Source organism: Leptidea sinapis, chromosome 15 (genome assembly GCF_905404315.1).
Source record: "Leptidea sinapis chromosome 15, ilLepSina1.1, whole genome shotgun sequence".
Classification (NCBI taxonomy): domain Eukaryota; kingdom Metazoa; phylum Arthropoda; class Insecta; order Lepidoptera; family Pieridae; genus Leptidea; species Leptidea sinapis.
Window position 1 is genome coordinate 13,232,396 of NC_066279.1, and position 21,211 is coordinate 13,253,606.

Consider the following 21,211-nt stretch of genomic DNA (forward strand, 5'->3'; position numbering starts at 1 on the left):
CGTGGTCATGACTGGCGCTAATAAATAACACACACACACACACATACTCACGCCTTGTTCCCGTCGTGGTAGGCAGAGACAATAGAATGCCATTTGCTTCTATCCTTACAAACCTTACGCGCTTCCTCTACATTCATGCTTCGGACCTCTCCTTTTCTCAAAACGTCCCCAATTTGATCGACGAATGTTCTACGAGGTCTCCCGCGACCGACTCGCCCACACACACTTGCCTTATATATTTGATGCGTCATTCTTTCTTCACTCATTTGCTCCACGTGTCCAAACCATTTAAGTATTCCTTTTTCAGTCCTTGTCACAACAACCTCTTTCAAACCACAGCGCGCTCGTATTACCGCATTCGGAATTCTATCTGTCAGTCTTACCCCACACATACTACGCAGTGATCGCATCTCAACTGCGTTAATTCTGCTTTTATGCTAATAAATTATAAAAAAATATAATATATAGTTAGACACTCTTTCGATGGGTAAATCTGGTGAGTTCGCGTCATTGAAATGCTTTTAGCAGTATACCTGTAGCTATACAGATGCCGTATTGCGCAACATTATTTATTCTCTTGCAACACCAGAGGAATCACAAGAACGTTGCCGGCCTTTAAGGAAGGTGTACGCGCTTTTTTATGAGGGTATCCATGTCGTATCGTCCCGGAAACACCGCACAAGGAAGTTCATTCCACAGCTTTGTAGTACGTGGAAGAAAGCTTCTTGAAAACCGCACTGTGGAGGACCACCACACATCCAGATGGTGGGGATGATATCCTAACTTGTGGTGTGTCGTGCGAAGGTGGGAAGGTGGACTGTTGACTTGGAATAGACTCCCAATCAGGCTAAAAAAGTTTCCGAGAATGTGCGCAACACGTAATTTTTTTTTAAATATATTTATTTAAAACTTTACAAATTTACATTAATATAACAACAAACCAAATATCACGATGATGTGTCCGGATTGCTGACACGAGTTGAGTTCGTAAAAGAAAAATTTAATTAAGTACATACACAAAGTTTACAAATAAAGTATAATTAGATCGGGAGAGTGACGTGAGCAGAGTTTTTAGTTATTGAGCCTTATTATGACGTATTGACATTGCTTGCGGCGGCGTCGTGTGCCGGGTCGTCTCCTTCCCTCAAATATGTGCGAAGGGAAGATATAGTTAATAAATCATTGTATTTGTTGGATGCAATTACTAATTATGACAGTAATCACGACCATCATGTTCTCCAAAGGTTGTATTACCAATATACGATCATTTATATTTCTACAGTTTACTCTTTATTACTTATTATGAAATAATTTATATTATTTAAACACTATTCATATATTGGATGCAGCACCTTACAAACTATTTTTTTATGTGAAAAAAGAGTGGCCGTTGAGTTTTATTTCTTCTCACGGGTTCAACGACATATGGTAGATTCAGTAATTTAAAAGAAATATTATTATAGTGACGATTTAAAAGCTTTTATTTAAGCCTAATTGAATAAAGTTTATTCGACTTTCACTTTGTGATAGGAGTGGTGCCCGCCATAGACGCGTGCGTGCGTGCGACGTTGCATCTTAATAATGCATTTGATATTTTATTTATTTCCAAAATAGTTAACAACCATGTCAATAATACGGAGCTGCTCGATAAAATAGCTTTCACCGTACCTTCGAGGTATCCGCGTAAAATTATTCATAATACATTTAGCAGACCTCTTATAAAATCGAATTTAGGACTGAATTCGCCAATTATCAGAGCTGGCGAACAATATAACATGCTTGTTAGAAAACACCCAAATGTAGATATATTCAATGACTCTCGTGGCTCACTTAAGAATAAAATACTAACATACTTTTAAGTCATACTATAAACTAACCTAGTTACTTAAATTTAATTTTCACATTAACTTTTATATGTAACTAGCTGACCCAGCAAACGTTGTATTGCCGATATTAAAATCGCGATACAAAAGTAACTGTTGATCGTAGATGGGTGAAAATTTGAAGTTGTATGTATTTTTTTATGCCGACTCATAATCAAACAAATTTAAAAAAAATTCAAAAAAAAAAAAAAATCGTGTGGACCACCCCTAACATTTAGGGGTATGAAAAATAGATGTTGGCCAATTCTCGAGATTTGCCCTGTGCTGCCTCGGGGCGTAAAAAGAATAGGGTAGTCCCAGGTCCAAGGGTGTCGTAAGAGGCGACTACGGGCTTTTTGAAAGTGGGAGAGTCACACTTCTGTCTTATGACGTCAGCACAATCGGGCCAGACTCGTCCGGGTTACTTACCACACTCGCACAGAATACCGGCGTGAAGTAGCGGCCTAGTGCCGCTATGTTTCGCATAGGTTAGTGTCGAGGACCGGAGGCCATTCCCCCCCGTCCTTCCCCCCCCCCCCCCAACAAAATATGAGAGCGGTCCTTAAAAATAAATTACCCCAGGAGGGTACCGGCTCTTGTAGAGCCGGAGAATCCCTCCCCGAGCATTCGCGCTCGGGCTGCCCCTCGTATTCTGGGGAGGGCACAGTACCGCGTATGTCACAGGACAAACAGGGCAGCAACACCACGGCACCCCGCTCCACGCTTAATGTGGACTTTTGTAACATCCGGGGAATTCACTCCAACTTAAACGCCGTCCACCACCACCTTGAGACGGCGCAGCCGGCCTTGTGTTTCCTTACGGAGACGCAGATATCTCGACCTAGCGATACGTCATATTTAACGTACCCCGGGTACAAAATTGAGCATAATTTCATGCCTCATGCCGGGGTATGTGTGTACGTTAGGGAGGATATCTGCTGTCGCCGTCTCGGCAATTTTGAGGGTAGGGGCCTGTCTACTCTCTGGCTCCGCGTAGATTTAGAGGACCGCGTCCGCATCTATGCGTGTGTCTACAGGTCCCATAGTGGTAACGCAGAAACGGATCACCTCATGGGCTGCGTTCAAGCGGCATTTGATGACGTGCTTGCTCAGATCCCCTCCGCTGAAATCGTAGTTTTGGGTGATTTCAACGGGCACAATGCCGAATGGCTTGGATCACGTACCACAGACTACGCAGGGCGATCTGTGCATAATTTTGCATTGGCGTATGGTCTGTCCCAATTGGTTGAGTCGCCGACGCGGCTCCCGGATGTGGATAGCCACATGCCGTCCTTATTAGATCTTCTGCTGACTACACATCCCGATGGTTACCAGGTCTCTGTCGACGCCCCTCTCGGAACGTCCGACCATTGCCTGGTCAGGAGTGTAGTGCCTATCCGACGCCAACGTCGCAGACCACCAGCGACCCGCCGCGTTTGGCACTACAGTTTGTCAGCAGATTGGGATAGGATGCGTTCCTTTTTTGCATCCTACCCTTGGGGCAGGGTTTGTTTCCTTTCAGATGATCCTAGTGCCTGCGCCGTTGCAGTAGCCGATGTGATACTGCAGGGCATGGATATTTTTATACCAAGCTCTGTAGTACCGATCGGTGGCAGATCACAGCCCTGGTTCGATGCGTCAGTTAAAGCAGCATCTGACTGCAAAAAACAGGCGTATCGAACTTGGGTTGCGGCGCTGGGCTCAAAGGATCCGAACTGCAAAGTTCTGAAGAGGAAATATAACCGTGCCTCCAGATTTTTTTAGCGGCAAATCGCCCGTGCGAAATCGAAGCACGTCGTCAAAATTGGCGAGCAGCTTTCCAGTTACCCGACCGGAACACGCAAGTTCTGGTCGTTGTCGAAAGCTGCTCTTGGTAACTTCAACCAGCCGTCCATGCCGCCGTTGCACATGAGGAATGACACCCTGGCCCATACGGCTGAAGTACAGTTCCGACAGAAAACTGTTAGGCGAGCTCTGTTTTCGTTGGACGTCAGGAAGTCGAGCGGGCCGGATGGCATTTCTCCAATCGTGCTTAGAACGTGTGCCCCTGAGTTGACGCCGGTGCTAACGCGTTTATTCCGGCACTCTTATTCAAAAGGCGTAGTCCCTGATTCATGGAAGTCAGCCCTTGTCCATCCGATCCCAAAAAAAGGAGACAGTTCGGATCCGGCAAACTACAGGCCTATTGCTATTACCTCCCTACTCTCCAAAATTATGGAGAGCATAATTAACCGCCAGCTCTTGGTATACCTTGAGGGTCACCAGTTGATCAACGACCGGCAGTACGGCTTTCGCCATGGTCGGTCGACTGGCGATCTTCTGGTATACCTAACACACAGATGGGCGGCGGCTATTGAAAGCAAGGGGGAAGGCCTGGCAGTTGGTCTGGATATAGCGAAGGCCTTTGATCGTGTATGGCACAAGGCGCTTCTCGCAAAACTTCCATCATTTGGGCTTCCCGAGAGCTTATGCAAGTGGACCTCCAGCTTCCTCACTGGGCGCAGCATACAGGTCGTTATCGACGGTTATTGCTCGAATCCCAAGCCCGTGAACGCTGGAGTGCCCCAAGGCTGTGTGCTATCTCCCACGCTGTTTCTTCTGCATATCAATGATATGTTGGACACCGCCAACATGCATTGCTATGCAGACGACAGCACTGGTGATGCCGTATACACGGGCCATGCAGGTCTCTCTCGGGAAAACGTCGACCAGTGCCGGGTGAAACTTGTGTCTTCTATCGAGTCCTCTCTCGAGAAGGTCGCGGAATGGGGTAAGTTGAACCTTGTCCAATTTAACCCCCAGAAGACTCAAGTTTGCGCGTTTACCACTAAAAAAACCCCATTTGCCGTATCACCGCTCTTCGAGAACACTTCCCTTAAAGCCTCGCCTAGTATCGGAATACTGGGTCTCGAAATCTCGAGCAATTGCCAATTCCGTGCCCATCTGGAGGGCAAAGCCAAACTGGCTTCAAAGAAACTGGGCGTCATAAATAGAGCACGGCAATACTTCAAGCCGGCCCACATTCTAGCGCTCTACAAAGCGCAGGTCCGGCCTCACATGGAGTATTGCTGTCATCTCTGGTCTGGCGCACCCCAGTATCAGCTCGATCCATTTGACCGCGTGCAACGCAGAGCAGCTCATATTGTCGGGGACCCAGTACTCTGTGAACGGCTGGATCACTTGGCGTTGCGTAGAGACGTCGCTTCATTGTGTGTCTTCTACCGCATTTATCACGGGGAGTGTTCCGAAGAGCTGTTCAACCTGATTCCTGCCGCCGAATTTCACCTTCGCACGACACGCCACAAGTTACGATATCATCCCCACCATCTGGATGTGTGGCGGTCCTCCACAGTGCGGTTTTCAAGGAGCTTTCTTCCTCGTACCACGAAGCTGTGGAATGAGCTTCCTTGTGCGGTGTTTCCGGGACGATACGACATGGGTACCTTCAAGAAAAGCGCGTACACCTTCCTTAAAGGCCGGCAACGCTCTTGTGATTCCTCTGGTGTTGCAGGAGAGTGTGGGCGGCGGTGATCACTTAACACCAGGTGACCCGTACGCTCGTTTGTCCTCCTATTCCATAAAAAAAAAAAAAAAAAATAATCTCAGACCTACTCAATATGCTCACAAAATTTCATGAGAATCGGTCAAGCCGTTTCGGAGGAGTACGGGAACGAACATTGTGACACGAGAATTTTATATATAAGATTAATTTTAAAATACCTACTTTAAATTATTATTAGTCAATGCTGTGCATTTCTACTATAGGTGTGCATATTAGAATTGTAAATAATGTCAAGTTTATATTTGTAAATGTATTAATATGTATTCTGTTGAAGTGCCTAATAAATAAATGCAGATATAGAGTTTAAAATACACAGAATCTCTTTAAGTTACCAATATAATGTTAGCTGTTAAAGTTTATACTTGTATGCAACAAGCTCCGGACACTTTTTGGTCGCGCTTTCTTAGATATTGTCTATTTAGTTAGTTTTGTTAATCAAAGCACGCTAACACTTTAATTTATGCGTATTGAGTGAGACCTATCTGTCACACTTTTCCTTATGGCGCTCCTTTCAGTAAAGTTGACTCGTTGATTATAGAAAATTTATTGAATTAGGCGTTACTTTGCGGAAATCCGGACTAGTCTCGTGCGAGATTTTGGCGAGACGGCACGTCCTGGGGCTGCCTCGTGTAGAGGCGAAGCACGTGTCGAATTGTTTTAAGAACAAATATTGGCGGAATTGGCACTGGGGAGGACTTAAATCATTTGTATCGTTGATTATAGTTATATTTCGTGTGAATAACCTCCCATTGATAAAGGTTTTCCTTTTGTCGTGTGGTATTAAAGAGTTCTTAAAAGTGAAAACTTATTTAGGCGCGCCGTACACTAAAAAGAATCTCATTAATTTTGATTGTAATGTAAAGCTGTCAAAGTAAATATACTTTTAAAATTTATTAAAGTAAAGGAACAATGATATATTGTTATTTTGCAGATGTCGCCACAAGAATCAAAAGTTAGTTCAATACCCAACAGCCCGTCCAAAGAACCAAAGACTAAAGAGGAAATAACACCACAGCCTATTGAGCCTATTGAAACCAAAGACAACATCTCAGTATACGAAGTTGAGCCACACATAGCAGAGAATATAGAAACGAAATTCGAACGCGAGGAAGTAGATAATAAACAGTTTGAACAAAAGTTCGAAATTCAAAAACAGTACGAACCGAAGCCGGCCAATCAGACGCCTCAATTGGAGCCGGCAAATCAGCAATATTACAAGCCAGCCAATCAGCGCGTGTTCGATAGTTATCGGGCAAACAAAATTGCGGAAAACCAAGCTGTAATATATCCGAGTCAAGAAATGGTGTATCAAAACTATGGACAGGAGATGATTTACGGGAATGATGAGGTAAGTTAATTAATATTTGATACCAAAGCTGAATCTATAATCTTAATAAATAAAAATAATAAAAAGGTGAAAATATGAAAATGAAGGTTTTTTTAAAGTTATCCCTTCTGGGATTAAATATATCAATGGGAGGCTCCTATGCACAGGATGCCGGCTATATTATGGGTACTACAACAGCACCTATTTCAGCCGTGAAGCAGTAAGGGCGCCGTCAGCTGATGGTAATTCATACGCCCTGCCCATTACAATGCAGTGCCGCCCAGGATGATTGAAAATCCCAAAAATTCTGAGCGGCACTACATTTGCACTTTGAGATGTAACATGTTAAGTCTCATTTGCCCAGTAATTTCACTAGCTACGGCGTCCTTCAGTCCGAAACCCAGTAATGTTTTAGAAATAGGCGCCGTTTTACTGGTGTACATTGGTGTTGTCAGCGAATGCACACACAGTAGACGGCGTGGATATATATATACTAGCTGACCCGACAGACGTTGTTCTGTTTATAATAAAAAAACTCTTACGGGTGGAATTTTGTCAAATCCGTTCTTAGCTGAGCTCTACTCGGCGAAAGGAATATTCATACCAAATTTCAAGTCTACGCCATATGGTTCCAGAGATAGTCATACATAGGTGGAAATCTTTTATATATATATTATGTTTGTTTCAGTTGCAACAACAGCAAGCAATGGCCGCTTACAACTCGGAAATGGCTGAGCTGCAAACGATGATGTCTCACGCCAAAATCACGCCGCAGCCTGATCCAAACATACGTATGTATTTTCTTTATAATAAAACTTACAGGTACTAATAAAATTAATTAACCAAATAATTAACGCGAAACTCCCGGCATTCTCGGGCGTTTTTCATCACTAGTAAGTGAACTCGTCCCACTGACTCGGTTGATGATGGACCTTCGATATACAGCGTGAAGCTAAAATGGCGACGTTGAATGAACTAACCGCAAGCATAAAAAAAATTCAAAAATAAAATTACATAAATCACCTTAAGCACACATTAATGAATAAACCAATTTTTTAAAATATATTTTCGGAATAACCTGTAAGTAATCTAACAGAAAGCTTATGATAATTTTCTCCGCAGGTCCGATGTCAATAAACAATATGATGTACCCGAATATGGCGACCCCATACCAATACGTCAGTCCCTGTAGAATTGTAAGTACTGCACATTTATTTTATCACTCCGGCAAAACTCCCATAAAACGCTATTTCCTTTTCAATTACTATTTGTATTTGTTCTATTATTATTTATCTATATTCTAGGAAATAAGAACAAAAGGGATTTTTATAACAAATTGTAATAGTATTCACAAACGAGCTAACATCTAAATAATTAACTGCAAAATTAAATAGAATATTGCTACAAAATTAAAATAAGCTTCTAAGAATAAATTACGAATTATGACACTGACTAATATTCAAACAGAAATCAGACAGAGTCACACCCTAACTCGCCAACCGTTCAAGCAGAAGTGAGTCGACGCCAGGGAAATATCGCTTTTTATAGAAATTCCACCCTCTTCTCCTGTCATTTTCTACAATAATTAATTCGTTCTATACAAAAAATCAAGATTATTTTTTAAGAATGCTGTCGATCACATGCTATATTAAGTCAAGGCTTAGTTCCCACTTGCAATATATACTTTTTCATTTTATTACTAGATATTGATGAGCGATCCATACGTTAGGAGAAACGTTATAAAATATGTATGTCAACTGAATTGAGATCCCACTTCTGACGCTAAAAAATGATTAGAGAAGCGTATTAATAAATGTAACTACATAGAGGGAAAGGCGGAACCTTTTCCTTCTTCTTCTTCTTCGGAATTCTCAGTACAGTGGTACTTGAAATACAGGATTTCTGGATTATTTTGACAGTCTACTTACTATGTTTCCACTTATAGTTCCATGACGAACCACTCGCTTAATGTCTTCCGCTCTCAGCACAAAGAAGGCTGACACTATACTTGGTCTCCTTATTAGATCCGGCCGGCTTTTTAAATAGCTAGCTACTATTAACAAACCGGTCAAGGTGGTCAATCAAATTGAGATCCCACTTCTGATGTTAAAAATATTGGGAAAGCAGAATAATAAAAGTCACAAAATACGCAGGTGGAACTGCATAATATGATATTGTTATAGCTAAAATTAAGGATTAGGATTTAAAGTTTCTAGATTATTCTGATAGTCTATATTATCTACTATGTTCTTACTTATATTATGTTTCGCTCCCACTTCTGACGCTAAAAATTATGAGAGAAGCGTAATAATAAATGTAACTACATAGAGGGAATGGCGGAACTGTATATGATCTTGGTACAGCGGTACTTAAAAGACAGGATTTCTAGATTATTTTGACAGTCTACCTACTATGTTTCCACTTATAGTTCCATAACGAACCACTCACTTAATATCTTCCGCTCTCAAACGAACACAAAGAAGGCTGACAATATACTTGGTCTCCTTATTAGATCTCGATAAATTCTTTATTCCGTTATCGGCCTGCTTTTTAAAATACAAACCGGTCACCTTGACCGGTCTAGCGAATTGAGATCCCACTTGTGATGTTTGAAAAAATTGGGAGAGCAGAAAAATAAAAGTCACTAGATAGACAGGTGCAACAGCATAATATGATATTGGTATAGCTAAAGTTTAGGATTTCTAGATTATTCTGGCAGTATATACCTACTATGTTCTTATTTATATTACATTTCGCTCTGGAATGAACTCTAAGTAAATGTCTATAATTTCCTTATTAAGTCTTGATTCACAAAAATTATAAGTATTTAATTACTTTTATATTACTTACAAGCCTTTATACCAATTTGGTGTGAGTCATAAAAAAGTTACGTAGCTTAGTGGAAACAATATGAGTAGATACGAGGAAGATATGCAATTGATTGTGAGTGATTCGTACTGCCCATTACAATGCACTGCCGCTCAGGATAGTAGCTAAAGCGGCTTTTCAAGCCAAAACACAAATAGTACACCACTGTAGTATCAAGGCATTCTTTTCCAGCAATTTTTTATATCGTAGGAAGAAAATGGGTTAGTAGTTTATATTTAGATGAGAAGTGAAAACCGCTTTGCATGAATATATATTTAGCAGGTTAGGAGCAGCATTAAAGTACGAAAATTATTCCTGTTGATAAAAAACATACAGCACAGGACACAACGGACTGTTGCACTGTACAGGATGTGTACCATTGACGTACTATAAACAACTAGACACATACATTAAGTTATACAGATAACGTTAAAACATTCAAATTAACACCTAATTTCGTGGCAGTAATGTTCAAAGTCTATTGTATATGCTCATAAGAAGCTCATTGATTATAGTGCGAAATGTCTCTTTCGCACATTTCGTCGGCGATATATTTTGTTTTTGCAATAGAAATGTAATTATTGTGCAAAATTATTTAAAACGTCAAGTTAGTTACATCATTTTGCACTGCACACTTTGTCACGCGTGGCGTTGTATTTAAAGCGCGGTCAAAACTGAACGAAATCTCTGCCTAATGGACGCGTAGGCAGAGTTTTGCATCGACAATTTTTGAGCTTGATTGTGAGTCTAGTCTTGTTTGTTGTAAGTCGTTGATGAATACACATTCCAAGGATAGGTGTTCCTGCCCTACTAGAGTAGTCAGCAAAATAATAATAATTAAATATTCTAGGATCAAAACATGCAGGCCACTCTATATCAACCGATGCTGGAAGAACACAAACATTTAGCGGCCCAACAGGCGGACAACACGTTTCGGATAGGTAAGCAAAGACAAACTCACTTTTTTTATGACAATAGGGGACGAGACGAGCAAGACGCTGATGTTTTCTTGATTGATTCTTGAAAAACTCATAAATTCTGAGCGGCACTATAATTGCGCTCGTCACCTTATTTGTCCAGTAATTTCACTAGCTACGGCTCCCTTCATACCGAAACACAACAATGCTTACACAGCAGAAAAAGGCGCCGTTGTGGTACCCATAATCTAGACGGCATCCTGTGCAAAAAACCTCCCCTAAGTCGTCTTTTACACTTTGACACCCTTGGGCCTGGGACTTCCCTATTCTTTTCATGCCCCGGGGAAGCACTGGGCATCAAATAAATAATTTATTCATTTAGTTCAGAAAATGACACTTTTAATGCAAAATAGTATGAGCGGTGGTGATCGCTTCCAATCAGGAGATCCGTACTCTCTTCAAGACCTGCTATCCAATAAACAAGCCTAAATTTTTTTTTATAGATCCCAGCTACCCTTACCCAACAGAGTTCAACGCCTATGGTGGATGCCCTGAACCTCTGATACAGCAGCGAGGGTAAGATATTTTTTTATACTTTGACTGTAAAGAGCTAATATTGACAGTTTATATGTGGGATTACCATTCATTCAAAAGTTCTTTTTTACAGCGTGGAGCTAGCATGGCAACATTGAATACATGTACTGTTAGAGCTACTTTATTAAACCGTAATTATAAAAAAAGCTCTACTAAGTAAATCTATTTCCATAGTATCATTTCGAAACGCCCCTGTAAGTAATCTAGTAGCCGAGTGCTAACTTAGGCATTGATAGCACAATATAGTTATAGAACGAAGTAATTTAACGAACGCACACATACACACGAATTACGGGGCCGCTAATCAATCTTGGGGAGACAAAACTATTGAGTTCCACTCCGTACGCCTCTGAGACTGGTCGCTGTCCGAGTTAAATTTGCTGCACCGCGCCGTCTGCGTTGTCAATCTTTTTGTGTACCAACCCTAGCGCTTCGCCCAGACGTATGTATAAATTTCAAGCAGAGAGAGTTACGCTACTGTTTTGTTACTTGTACTAGGGCTGCACTAAAAGTATCGGGAATCAAGGAAGTGACACAACATTACTTTTTAAAAATTATTTATTGCTTTTCGAAGTATTTTTCGCGAAACTTGACACATTTTTCCATACGATGGAACCAATCATTGAAGCAACCATTCCATTCCGAAGTTGGGGTCTCCAAAATGGCCGTTTTGTAGGCGTCTACAGCTTCTTCAGGTGATGAAAATCTCTGAATACGCAATTTATTCTTTATTTTAGGGAAAGTATAGAAATCATTAGGTCTTAGGTCGGGGCTGTATGGCGGTCTGTCTAATAATTCTATGTTTTCTTGCTCTAAAAACTCTTTTGTTCTGTGCGCGGTGTGAGAACTCGCATTGTCGTGATGGAGGATGATGAGGCGGTTGCAGTTCTCTTTACGGAGTTCAGAAATGACCTGTGGCAAACAACAAATGCTAGCATACCATTCTGTATTAACCGTTCTTTGTCCCTCAAGAGGAAAAGTCGCAACAGGGCCGGTTTTGGAGACAAACGTGGCCACCATTTTTTTTGCAACACTCCGTGAACGAACAATTTTTTGTTGGCTTTAACTCATTTTCGAACACCCAAACTCGTGACTGGTTTTATGTTTCGGGTTCGTTTGCGCATATCCAGGATTCGTCACCTTATACGATGTTGTATACAGCATTTGAGGATCCTGGAATCTTTCGAGAGTTCTGACGCACCAAGTAGCGTGAGCTAATTTTTGCTCTTCACAGAGCAAATGCGGTATCCATCGCGAAAACAACTTTTTTACACATGATTGTTCATGCAAGATTATTTGTATTTGACTCATGCCAATGTCTAAAGTTGCCTGAATTTCGCGGTATGTCACATGTCGATCTTCCTCAATCAGCTTACGCACAGCATCAACGTTTTCTTTGGTGACTGCAGTTTTTGGACGACCCTGACGGGGATCATGACTGAGCTTGACACGTCCACGTTGATATTCAGCAAACCAGCGATAAATTGTGGTTTTGGATGGGGCTTCATCACCAAATGAATAATAAATCATCGCTCTATAATTTTCTCGAGTCAATTCCATTTTCTCAACGACTAAACAAGTTTGAAAATACCTTGTGACAACACCGAGAATCTTTTTTTAAATAAATAAATGGTAATCGATTTTTAAAACCAAGGAGTTTTCAATTAAAAAGATTTTAATATGACAGGAACAGTGGAAATATTCCATTCCCGATACTTTTAGTGCAGCCCTCGTATTGTGCTGATACCTACTTCGTGCATACTTCTACGATCATGTAAGGATGATTAAATTTTGTCTCTTAAATATATAAATAAGTGTTTGTTTGAAAGTTTCTAAATCTAACTATAAACTTTTTTATGATTGAGGTAAAGTCACTCTACTCGTGTGTTTATTCAATGTCGCCATTAAATTGCTTCGCGCTGTATATTATATTTGATTTGACCATTCTTTTAATAGGCAGTAACCTGTAAAGAGGCTTCTTGTATTTATCTCTTTAAGTCATTCTACAGCTTGGTTGTACGTGGAAGAAAAATCTTTGATAACCGCACTTTGGCGTTCCTAAGCCATCTGGATAGATGATATCCTAATTTGTGGCGTGTCGTGTGAACGGAACTCTCCCCGTGATAAATGCGGTAGCAGACACACAATGAAGCGACGTCTCTACGCAAAAGCCACGTGATCTTGCTGTTCACAGAGTACTAGGTCCCCAATATAATATCATATATTTGTATTATATAAGAGAGGCAAACGGGCAAGAGGCTCTAGTGATGGGAAGTTGTGCGCAACCGGCAAGAGACGCGTTGCCGCCCTTAAGGAGTGGGAGTATGTTCTAAGCTTAAATGATCTCAAAGTCGTATCGGTAAAAACAGCCGGTAATTGATTCCACAAAGTTGCTGTGCGGGTCAAGAAGTTACTTGCAAAACTCAAGGTTGTAAGAATTCCGAAGAGACATGTGGCCTGATTCCTGCAACCGAATTCCACCTTCGCATGACATGCTACAAATTAGGATATGATCTGGGGAACATTCTGGTCCATCCGGAGGTGTGGCATTCCTCCACAGTGCGTTTTTCAAGGAACTTTCTTCCACGTACTAAGTACTACGTAGTGAAATTACTGGGCAAATGAGACTTAACACCTTTTGTCTCAAGGTGACGAGCGCAAGTGCCGCTCAGAATTTTTGTGTTTTTCAAGAATTCTGAGCGGCACTGCATTGTAATGGGTAGAGCGTATCAATTAGCATTAGCTGAACGTCCTGCTCGTCTCGTCCCTTATTTTCATAAAAAATAAACGTACAACGAAGCTGTGAAATGAGATTCCTTGCGCGGTGTTTCCAGGACGATTCGATATTGGTAATTTAAAAAAAAAGCGCGAACACTTTTCTAAAAAGGCCGGCAACACTCTGGTGGTGCAAGAATGTAGGCAGCGGTGATCACTTAACATCTTATGCCGTCATTTTCCATTAAAAAGAATTACAAGTGACCACGCACTACGTATCCCTTTTCGCGGGTTTATAAACTTAGTTCACAAACATTTTTGCAACTTTGACCTGTTAAACGATGTGTAAACATTATAATTATACTAATACTTATTACTTTAACAGTTACAACATGGCGTACGGTCAAGTGGAGGCGGCCATGATGCCCACGTATCAAGTACCCAATGTTATTATACAACCACACTTACAGCACTATCCGGTGAGTGATCTAAAATCTAAGATCTATTAAGAATATAATAATTATATATTCCAAATAAACGCGGGAAATGTTATACCTATTATTATATAACTTTATGCCAATTATATTTGTAACAAATAAAATTGGCATAAAGTTATAACTAAGCATAAACCAAGAATATGTACAATGTTTACAAATAGACATTTTGCTTACGAATCGTTTATTCGGACGTATAACATTTCCCGCGTTTATTTGCAAGGCAGCTTGTTATTCGGAAAACTTCAGAATTATCATTGTATTGACAGTGTTGTCAACGATATTGTAAACAATTTGCATTTTCTTTGTTTATCATCAGTTATAACTTTGTACCAAGTTTATTTGTGAGGCCGTAACGATATAATTTTATAAAAAAAAATAAGAGAGAATTAAATAACACCCAAAAGAAATTATTCTAATAACGCACACATAAACCAGTGGCACTAATTACTCTAATTTACGCATACAAACTCAAAAATTAATAACTGGTCACAATATTCTCGCTTTTACCTCTTCGAAGTTATTCGCTTGGTATCGCCTTCACAACTGAACTGCCGGGACGCGTTCTGGCCGCCTATTTATGCTTGAGAACAAAACTCGAGAACTTTCTAGCATACCTAGAAAGTCTAGTCAATGTTCTGTTCCACACATAAGTCTAGAATGTTCAATCTTCCATCCCTTTCCAGACATCATTCCGCCCTTGTCTAGAACATTCGCTCGAGCTTCTAGAAAGTCATTATCTTCCTTCTCTCTCGCGCATCATGCCGTGCTTGTCATGCATTCTAGTTTTTTCACTCTAGAATGTTCCTGCACCAAAGCAGAACACTATGATGATTCTTTATCAAATTTATTGATTCAAACACCATTTTAAAGCTCGTGATGACAAATGTTGAAATTATTTTAAATTTTCAAAAGATAAATGTTAAAAATTAGCATGCAATGGTTTGGAGTTCAGCGAAAATAATCTTTTTCCGATTCTAATTTTGTTTTAGTATCAAGAAGGTGTTCAGTGGCAGCCCATACAGGTTGGAAGCGCCGCTTCAAAGCTGATGCTGCAAGATGTATACCCTCGTGTTTGTCACGGAGTCTATCAGCCCTACAACGTAGTTTATCCCCCGGTAAGTATTTTACGACCGCTTATTTAAGAGCATATCCTAGCTGCAATCTCTTTATACAAATGTCCTTCCTCAGTAAAGTCTCCAGAAGAATCGATTTTGTAAACAAAATGAAGGTCTTCTGTATGCAAGCTTGTGTCATTTCATCATCATCATCATCTCAGCCGGAAGACGTCCACTGCTTGACAAAGGCATCCCCCAAGGATCAACTTGACGATTGGTCCTCAGCTGCCCTCATCCAACCCATTGCGATCTTGACCAGATCTTGATCATCGGTCCATCTTTTGGGGGGTCTACCATCATTGTGTCTTCCGGTACCTGGTTTCCATTAGAGGACTTTGCTGTCCCAACAGCCATCTGTCCGTCGAGCAATGTGCCCTGCCCACTGCCACTTCAGTTACGCAACCATCCAGATCCTTTCTGTCAATTACTTTTATCTAATTAATGATTACCAAATGATATTATGAGATAAATGTTTTATGCAGTAGAAATAAAAATATTTTTTTATGGCAAGACTATGATTTGGACTAGCGACACAGTATAATATTTTATATAAGATGAGGCAAACGGGCTTTTGCACGGGCTCACGTGATGGGGATTGGTGAGGCAACCGCCCATGGACATCCGCAAAACGAGGGCTCAAGAGATGCGTTGCCGGCATTGTTGTTCGTTCATAGTAAAAAAAACACATGCGGGTGGAATTTTGTAAAACCCGTTCTTAGCTGACCTCTACTCGGCGACAGGAAATTTAAAGTGTCTACGCCTTATGGCTACAAAGATATCGTGATGAGTCAATACATTGGTGGAAAGCTCTTATATTATATCTTTGCTTTCAGGTAATACCACAGCCCTATCCAATATGCCAGCCAGTTTACCCCATAACAGAGAAACCCCCCGACCCTCGGCGGAACACCGCTACTCCGAGAAAACGATCCCTTCCCAACTCCTCGAGAAATACCCCACAAATAGCACCGACAAGTTCTAGCAATAGTGCCCCAGTACAGAAAGAGGATAGTGAAATATCCGCGAAGATACAGCAAATAAAGGAGCAGATAGAGAGTGGTAATAAGGAAAGAGAGAAGAGAGAAGGAGAGCTGCGGAGGAATAGTGGGAGTGGCATCCTGGGGAGTTATCCGGTGAACAATAATTTTAATGGCAGGGTTTCTGGGTAAGATTAAACCTTCTGGTTTGGTTTGGACACGTGGAGCGAATGAGTGAAGAAAGAATGACTTATCAAATATATAAGGCAAGTGTGTGTGGGCAAATCGGTCGCAAGAGATCTCTTAGAACATTCGTCGACCAAATTGGGGACGTTTTGAAAAAAGGAAAGGTCCGAAGCAACGGGAATCGACGAGCATGTATGAAAAGAGTTATGAATGTAGAGGAAGCGCGTGAAGTTTGTACGGATAGAAGCAAGTGGCTTTCTGTTGTCTGTGCCTACCCCGACGAGAAAAAGGCATGTGTCTGTGTGTGTGTGTGTTTTTATTAAAATTTCTCTTTAAAATACTTGTTGAAACAAAATTTGGGTTTGTTTTATAGGAGAAGAAATATACTCTCTTGCAACACCCGAGGAATTCTAACCTTAGTGAATACTTCTTTAGTATCGTTGTGATTTGAAGTCGATGAAACGAAAAACCGACTGTAAAAAGAGACAAAAACATAAATTCATAAGATTTAAAGAGGGAGAATATGTGATAGGAAGCATTATACAATGTTTTGGTACCAGGCGATCATAGTCGAAGAAGAGATTGTCTTATGTATGACGCGAGTATACCGTATTACATTTACGTCATACACACGACGTATTACTACATAGACACCAGGAGAACATAAATATGGTAGCGGTGATAGTAATGTATTTCATAGCTGTTGAAATCATGTGTCATCCTAGCAACATGTACCAAGACTTCATATGCAGTTTAGAGGTTCGTTCACAATGCAGGTTTCACTTCTAACATATGTACTTTGTACACACCCATTTGTTTTGTCGTATTAATTTTGTCGGATTAAGCTTTTGGTATTTTCCCAGTAGACCGACGCACGAAGAAAGTCAGCTCAGCTCGGCAGCGCGTGCTATCGTCAACTCCATACGAAATATACAGGCTAAGAACAATAGCTGTAAGTTGGTCCGAATACGTATTATCACCGATTTTTATTTCAAATTCGAATGTTATTATTCCGAGTAGGATTTTTGTTCACTTATAGAACGTCAAAATCTACCCATACGAAAATTTGTGCCTAGTCCCAGTGAAATATATAGCCCTACAGCGAGCTTGTTTTTGTTGAATAGAATTTTATAAAAATTAAATTAAGTAATTATCATTAATAAAGTCGAAATTAGTTTATGTTGTAGTAACCTTTATATCACATAAACGTTTATTAACCATTATTTTGAGGGTAATTGATACGCCCTGCCCACTACAATGCAGTGCCGATCAGTATTCTTGAAAACCCCAAAAATTCTGAGCGGCACTACAATTGCGCTTGTCACCTTGAGACATAAGATGTAAAGTCTCATTTGCCCAGTAATTTATACTAGCTTCGGCGCCCTTCAGACCGAAACAGTAAAGTACAGAAACCTGTACGCAGTAGCTTCACGGCAGAAATAGGCGCCGTTGTGGTAACCATAATCTAGCAGGCATCCCGTGCAAAAGAGCCGCCCACTGGTAAAATGTGTTTTAACATGTGTTTTGTATTTTTGCTGGGATCACTTACTCATATAATAGATGGCCAAATGAAGGACCTACTAACTTGGACCAAGTAATAGGCATTACAAGTTTGTACACTAATGTGCCCTATGTCCATTCCTGACATTACCTATCAAGAATATATTGAAAGACAACGTTTATAATTTCTTTTCCTTGAAATTTTTCTACATACGAATACAAACTGTATTTTTCATGCTCTAACTTGCACCGAAGAGTAGGGAAAATGACAAGTATGCCAAATAGTTCCATGACATGTCAAACTGAACAAATTTATCTTTTTTTTTATTGATTTACGCCGTTTTTATCTTTAAGATAACGACAGCCGCAAGTTCACCGAGAATAGAATCGAGCGCCCCGAGTACCGGCGGCCGTACCGCGACGACAAGGATAGGAGCGAGTACCGAGCCCAAAGAACGGATAGGAGCGAACGAGACAGGAACAGAGGCGTGTTCCGGGACCCCTTCCCCGTGCAGTACAGACCGCCCTATCTGCTGCGACAGGTAAGGTCTCTAGTTAGGCCAACAAGAGGAGATGAAGAATGTAAACAAAATTTCAGGGGTTCAAAACTATTTCATCGCGTTCTTTGAATATTCAAAATAATATTGAGTAGATTGTCTGCTTTAGCTGCCAGGCTGTGATTCCACTAACAACGGCTTATAATAACAGCAAAAATCAACAAGAAAAGTAACAGTAACGGATTAACAGTATTTCCATAGGATTATGTGCTGCAGAAGTGGGCTATTCGCGCTATTTATAACCTAGGTCCTAAAGAATCATTGAGTGCAAAATTCAAAGAAATTATCATCTTGACTTTTGCAGCTCAATATATTCTTGTGATGTATGTCCATAGGCACATAAGTGATTTTGCTAGAAACTATCATAACCATAATGTTAACACCAGGAACAGACATAAACTTATAATGCCTACTACTCGGCTAAGTCGTAAGTAAGTCTTTTGTGGGGCGATGTATATGCTTTTACAACAAATCCCAGAAAATTTTCAAAACAAAAGTTAAATATTACTTAGTCAACATATTTTTTCAATGAAAAAAAAAGCAGAATTTGTTTCGCCCGAAATGTGTGGTAGTTTTTGACTTTCAATAAGTGATGTCACATCCCATTTTGAATAAAAATATTTGAATTTAATAATAACAAAAAAACGCAAACGCACACGTAAACTTCGAACGCAGTTCAAACACGAATGTAATAGGGACAGGGATAATAGTCGCTCGCTATCGCAATGTATGTCAGTAACGGCCGGTTGTTTAGATTCTTTATCTTGTCTCGCTGGCCTTAGTATAGTGACATTAATACAGCTCTGGCATTACGGATGTTTGTGGGCGTCTGTTTTTGAAGTGAAAACTTTTAGCCGCGTTTAGCACTATTTGGTAGGAGAATATCTTATGGGTTTGCGTCACCGACATGCACATGACTGGCGCACGCGTTAAATAATTAAATCTAAATATATATTAAAGTTAGACAATTTTGGAAGGGTGAAATCTCGTGAGTCCTCTTGATCCTTTGTCCGAAATGCTTATAGCAGTATATCTGTAGCCATACAGCTGACGTATTGTGCAATATTAGTACTGTGTATATCATATAAGTGAAATTTAATGGATTTAGTATAAAGTTCAATCTGTGTATATTTCTAAAACAGTGTTTTTGTTTGATTTATATATTATTGAAAATAGTTGATGATGATGCTTGTAAAATGTGATCTCCTTTCAGATGACGCCCGGTACTTGGTGTAGACGCTCGCCGGGACCAGTTCATCCTGGTGAGTTTCTGTTGAATAATGGAAGTAGACTTTAATTAGATACTAATTAATGGAAATTAAAAAAGAGTGGTTACGTGCGAGTTGAAAGGTTTCGTACTACCTAGGTAACACTGAAAATGTTTAGAAAATGGAAAACGGCTTAATGTAGAAAGTTGCCAATACTTTTTTTTTGAAGTAATCTCCGTTCCTCTCTACACATCGTCGCATTCGATGGAACCAATGAGAAAAGCAGTGGGCCAATTCTTCCTTAGTGGTTCTCCTTAGGGGCTCGTAAAGCAAATATCTCGTATTTTATCTTTAGTTCTTGGGAAAAAATAAAAGTCGCCGGGCGCCAGGTAAGGACTGTATGGCGTTACTCATTATCTCGACACCTGCCATAGCATTGTCGTGGTGAAGGAGGATCCTGCTTCGAATGCGCTGCTGTCGAATTTTTTCCAAGACAACAGGCAAACAGCGATTGACATACCAGTCTGCAGTAAATGTCCTTCCATCTTCTAGCACAACTGTCGCGAAATGACCTTTCCGACCAAAGAATGGGGAAATCATCCTTTTTCCTTGACTTCTTTCTTTCTTTACCTTAGTTAGCCGATCCTCGAAAGGAAATACCCACTGAGCTGATTGTCTTTTGGTTTCGGGTTCGTAGCAATATAATCAGCTTTCATCACCTGTGACGATGTCAAATACAGCATTTGAGTCACCACCGTTGAACTTATACAACATTTGGCGACACCAGTCCACGCGAAGTGTTTGTGGTCTTCGGTTAAAGTATAGAAAATCCATCTGGTACAATGCTTCCTGACGCCTAAATGTTCGTGTAATATTTTTTGAACTTGACTCATACCAATACCTAGGCTTGCCCGTATCTGCTGATAGGTCGCTCTCTTATCTTCCTCTATCGTGCGTCGCACAGCACTGATGTTATCTTCAGTAGTCGCTGTTAAAAGACGTCCCTCACGCGGATAATCATTGAGATTGCTACTTCCACGCACGAGATGGGGCTTCATTAAGAAATGCTAATCGCAGCCTATCATAGCTTTGTTGTTGAGTAAACCCACGACGAAATTCATAATAAATCATTGACCGAAAATTTTCTTGCGTAGGTTAATTTTCACGTGTAACAAGAGTTTTAGATTTGCCGCCAATTCACAAAAACAAATGACAATGCAATATACTACATTAGGTTACCAAGGAGTTCTAAAAATGGAAATTCACAAAAAGTTTTCATTAGCAATGTTCCAGGCCAGTTCTTAACATTTTCAGTGTTACCCACGT

The 21,211-nt window shown here is 40.5% G+C and overlaps 1 protein-coding gene across 3 annotated transcripts in view; it reads left to right on the forward strand.

Annotated features, from left to right (window-relative positions):
• The window catches only part of LOC126968294 (uncharacterized), an 85,028-nt gene that overhangs the window by 54,937 nt on the left and 8,880 nt on the right, over positions 1 to 21,211 (forward strand). For 2 of the 3 annotated variants that reach the window (XM_050813204.1, XM_050813206.1), the window contains exons 20-30: positions 6,356 to 6,772; positions 7,440 to 7,542; positions 7,874 to 7,947; positions 10,470 to 10,560; positions 11,040 to 11,112; positions 14,231 to 14,324; positions 15,332 to 15,457; positions 16,291 to 16,622; positions 17,484 to 17,572; positions 18,475 to 18,662; positions 19,891 to 19,939. In XM_050813204.1, coding sequence (XP_050669161.1) covers positions 6,356 to 6,772; positions 7,440 to 7,542; positions 7,874 to 7,947; positions 10,470 to 10,560; positions 11,040 to 11,112; positions 14,231 to 14,324; positions 15,332 to 15,457; positions 16,291 to 16,622; positions 17,484 to 17,572; positions 18,475 to 18,662; positions 19,891 to 19,939 — 1,636 coding nt within the window. The remainder of the gene's footprint in view (positions 1 to 6,355; positions 6,773 to 7,439; positions 7,543 to 7,873; positions 7,948 to 10,469; positions 10,561 to 11,039; positions 11,113 to 14,230; positions 14,325 to 15,331; positions 15,458 to 16,290; positions 16,623 to 17,483; positions 17,573 to 18,474; positions 18,663 to 19,890; positions 19,940 to 21,211) is intronic. The other variant, XM_050813205.1, reaches the window with a different exon arrangement.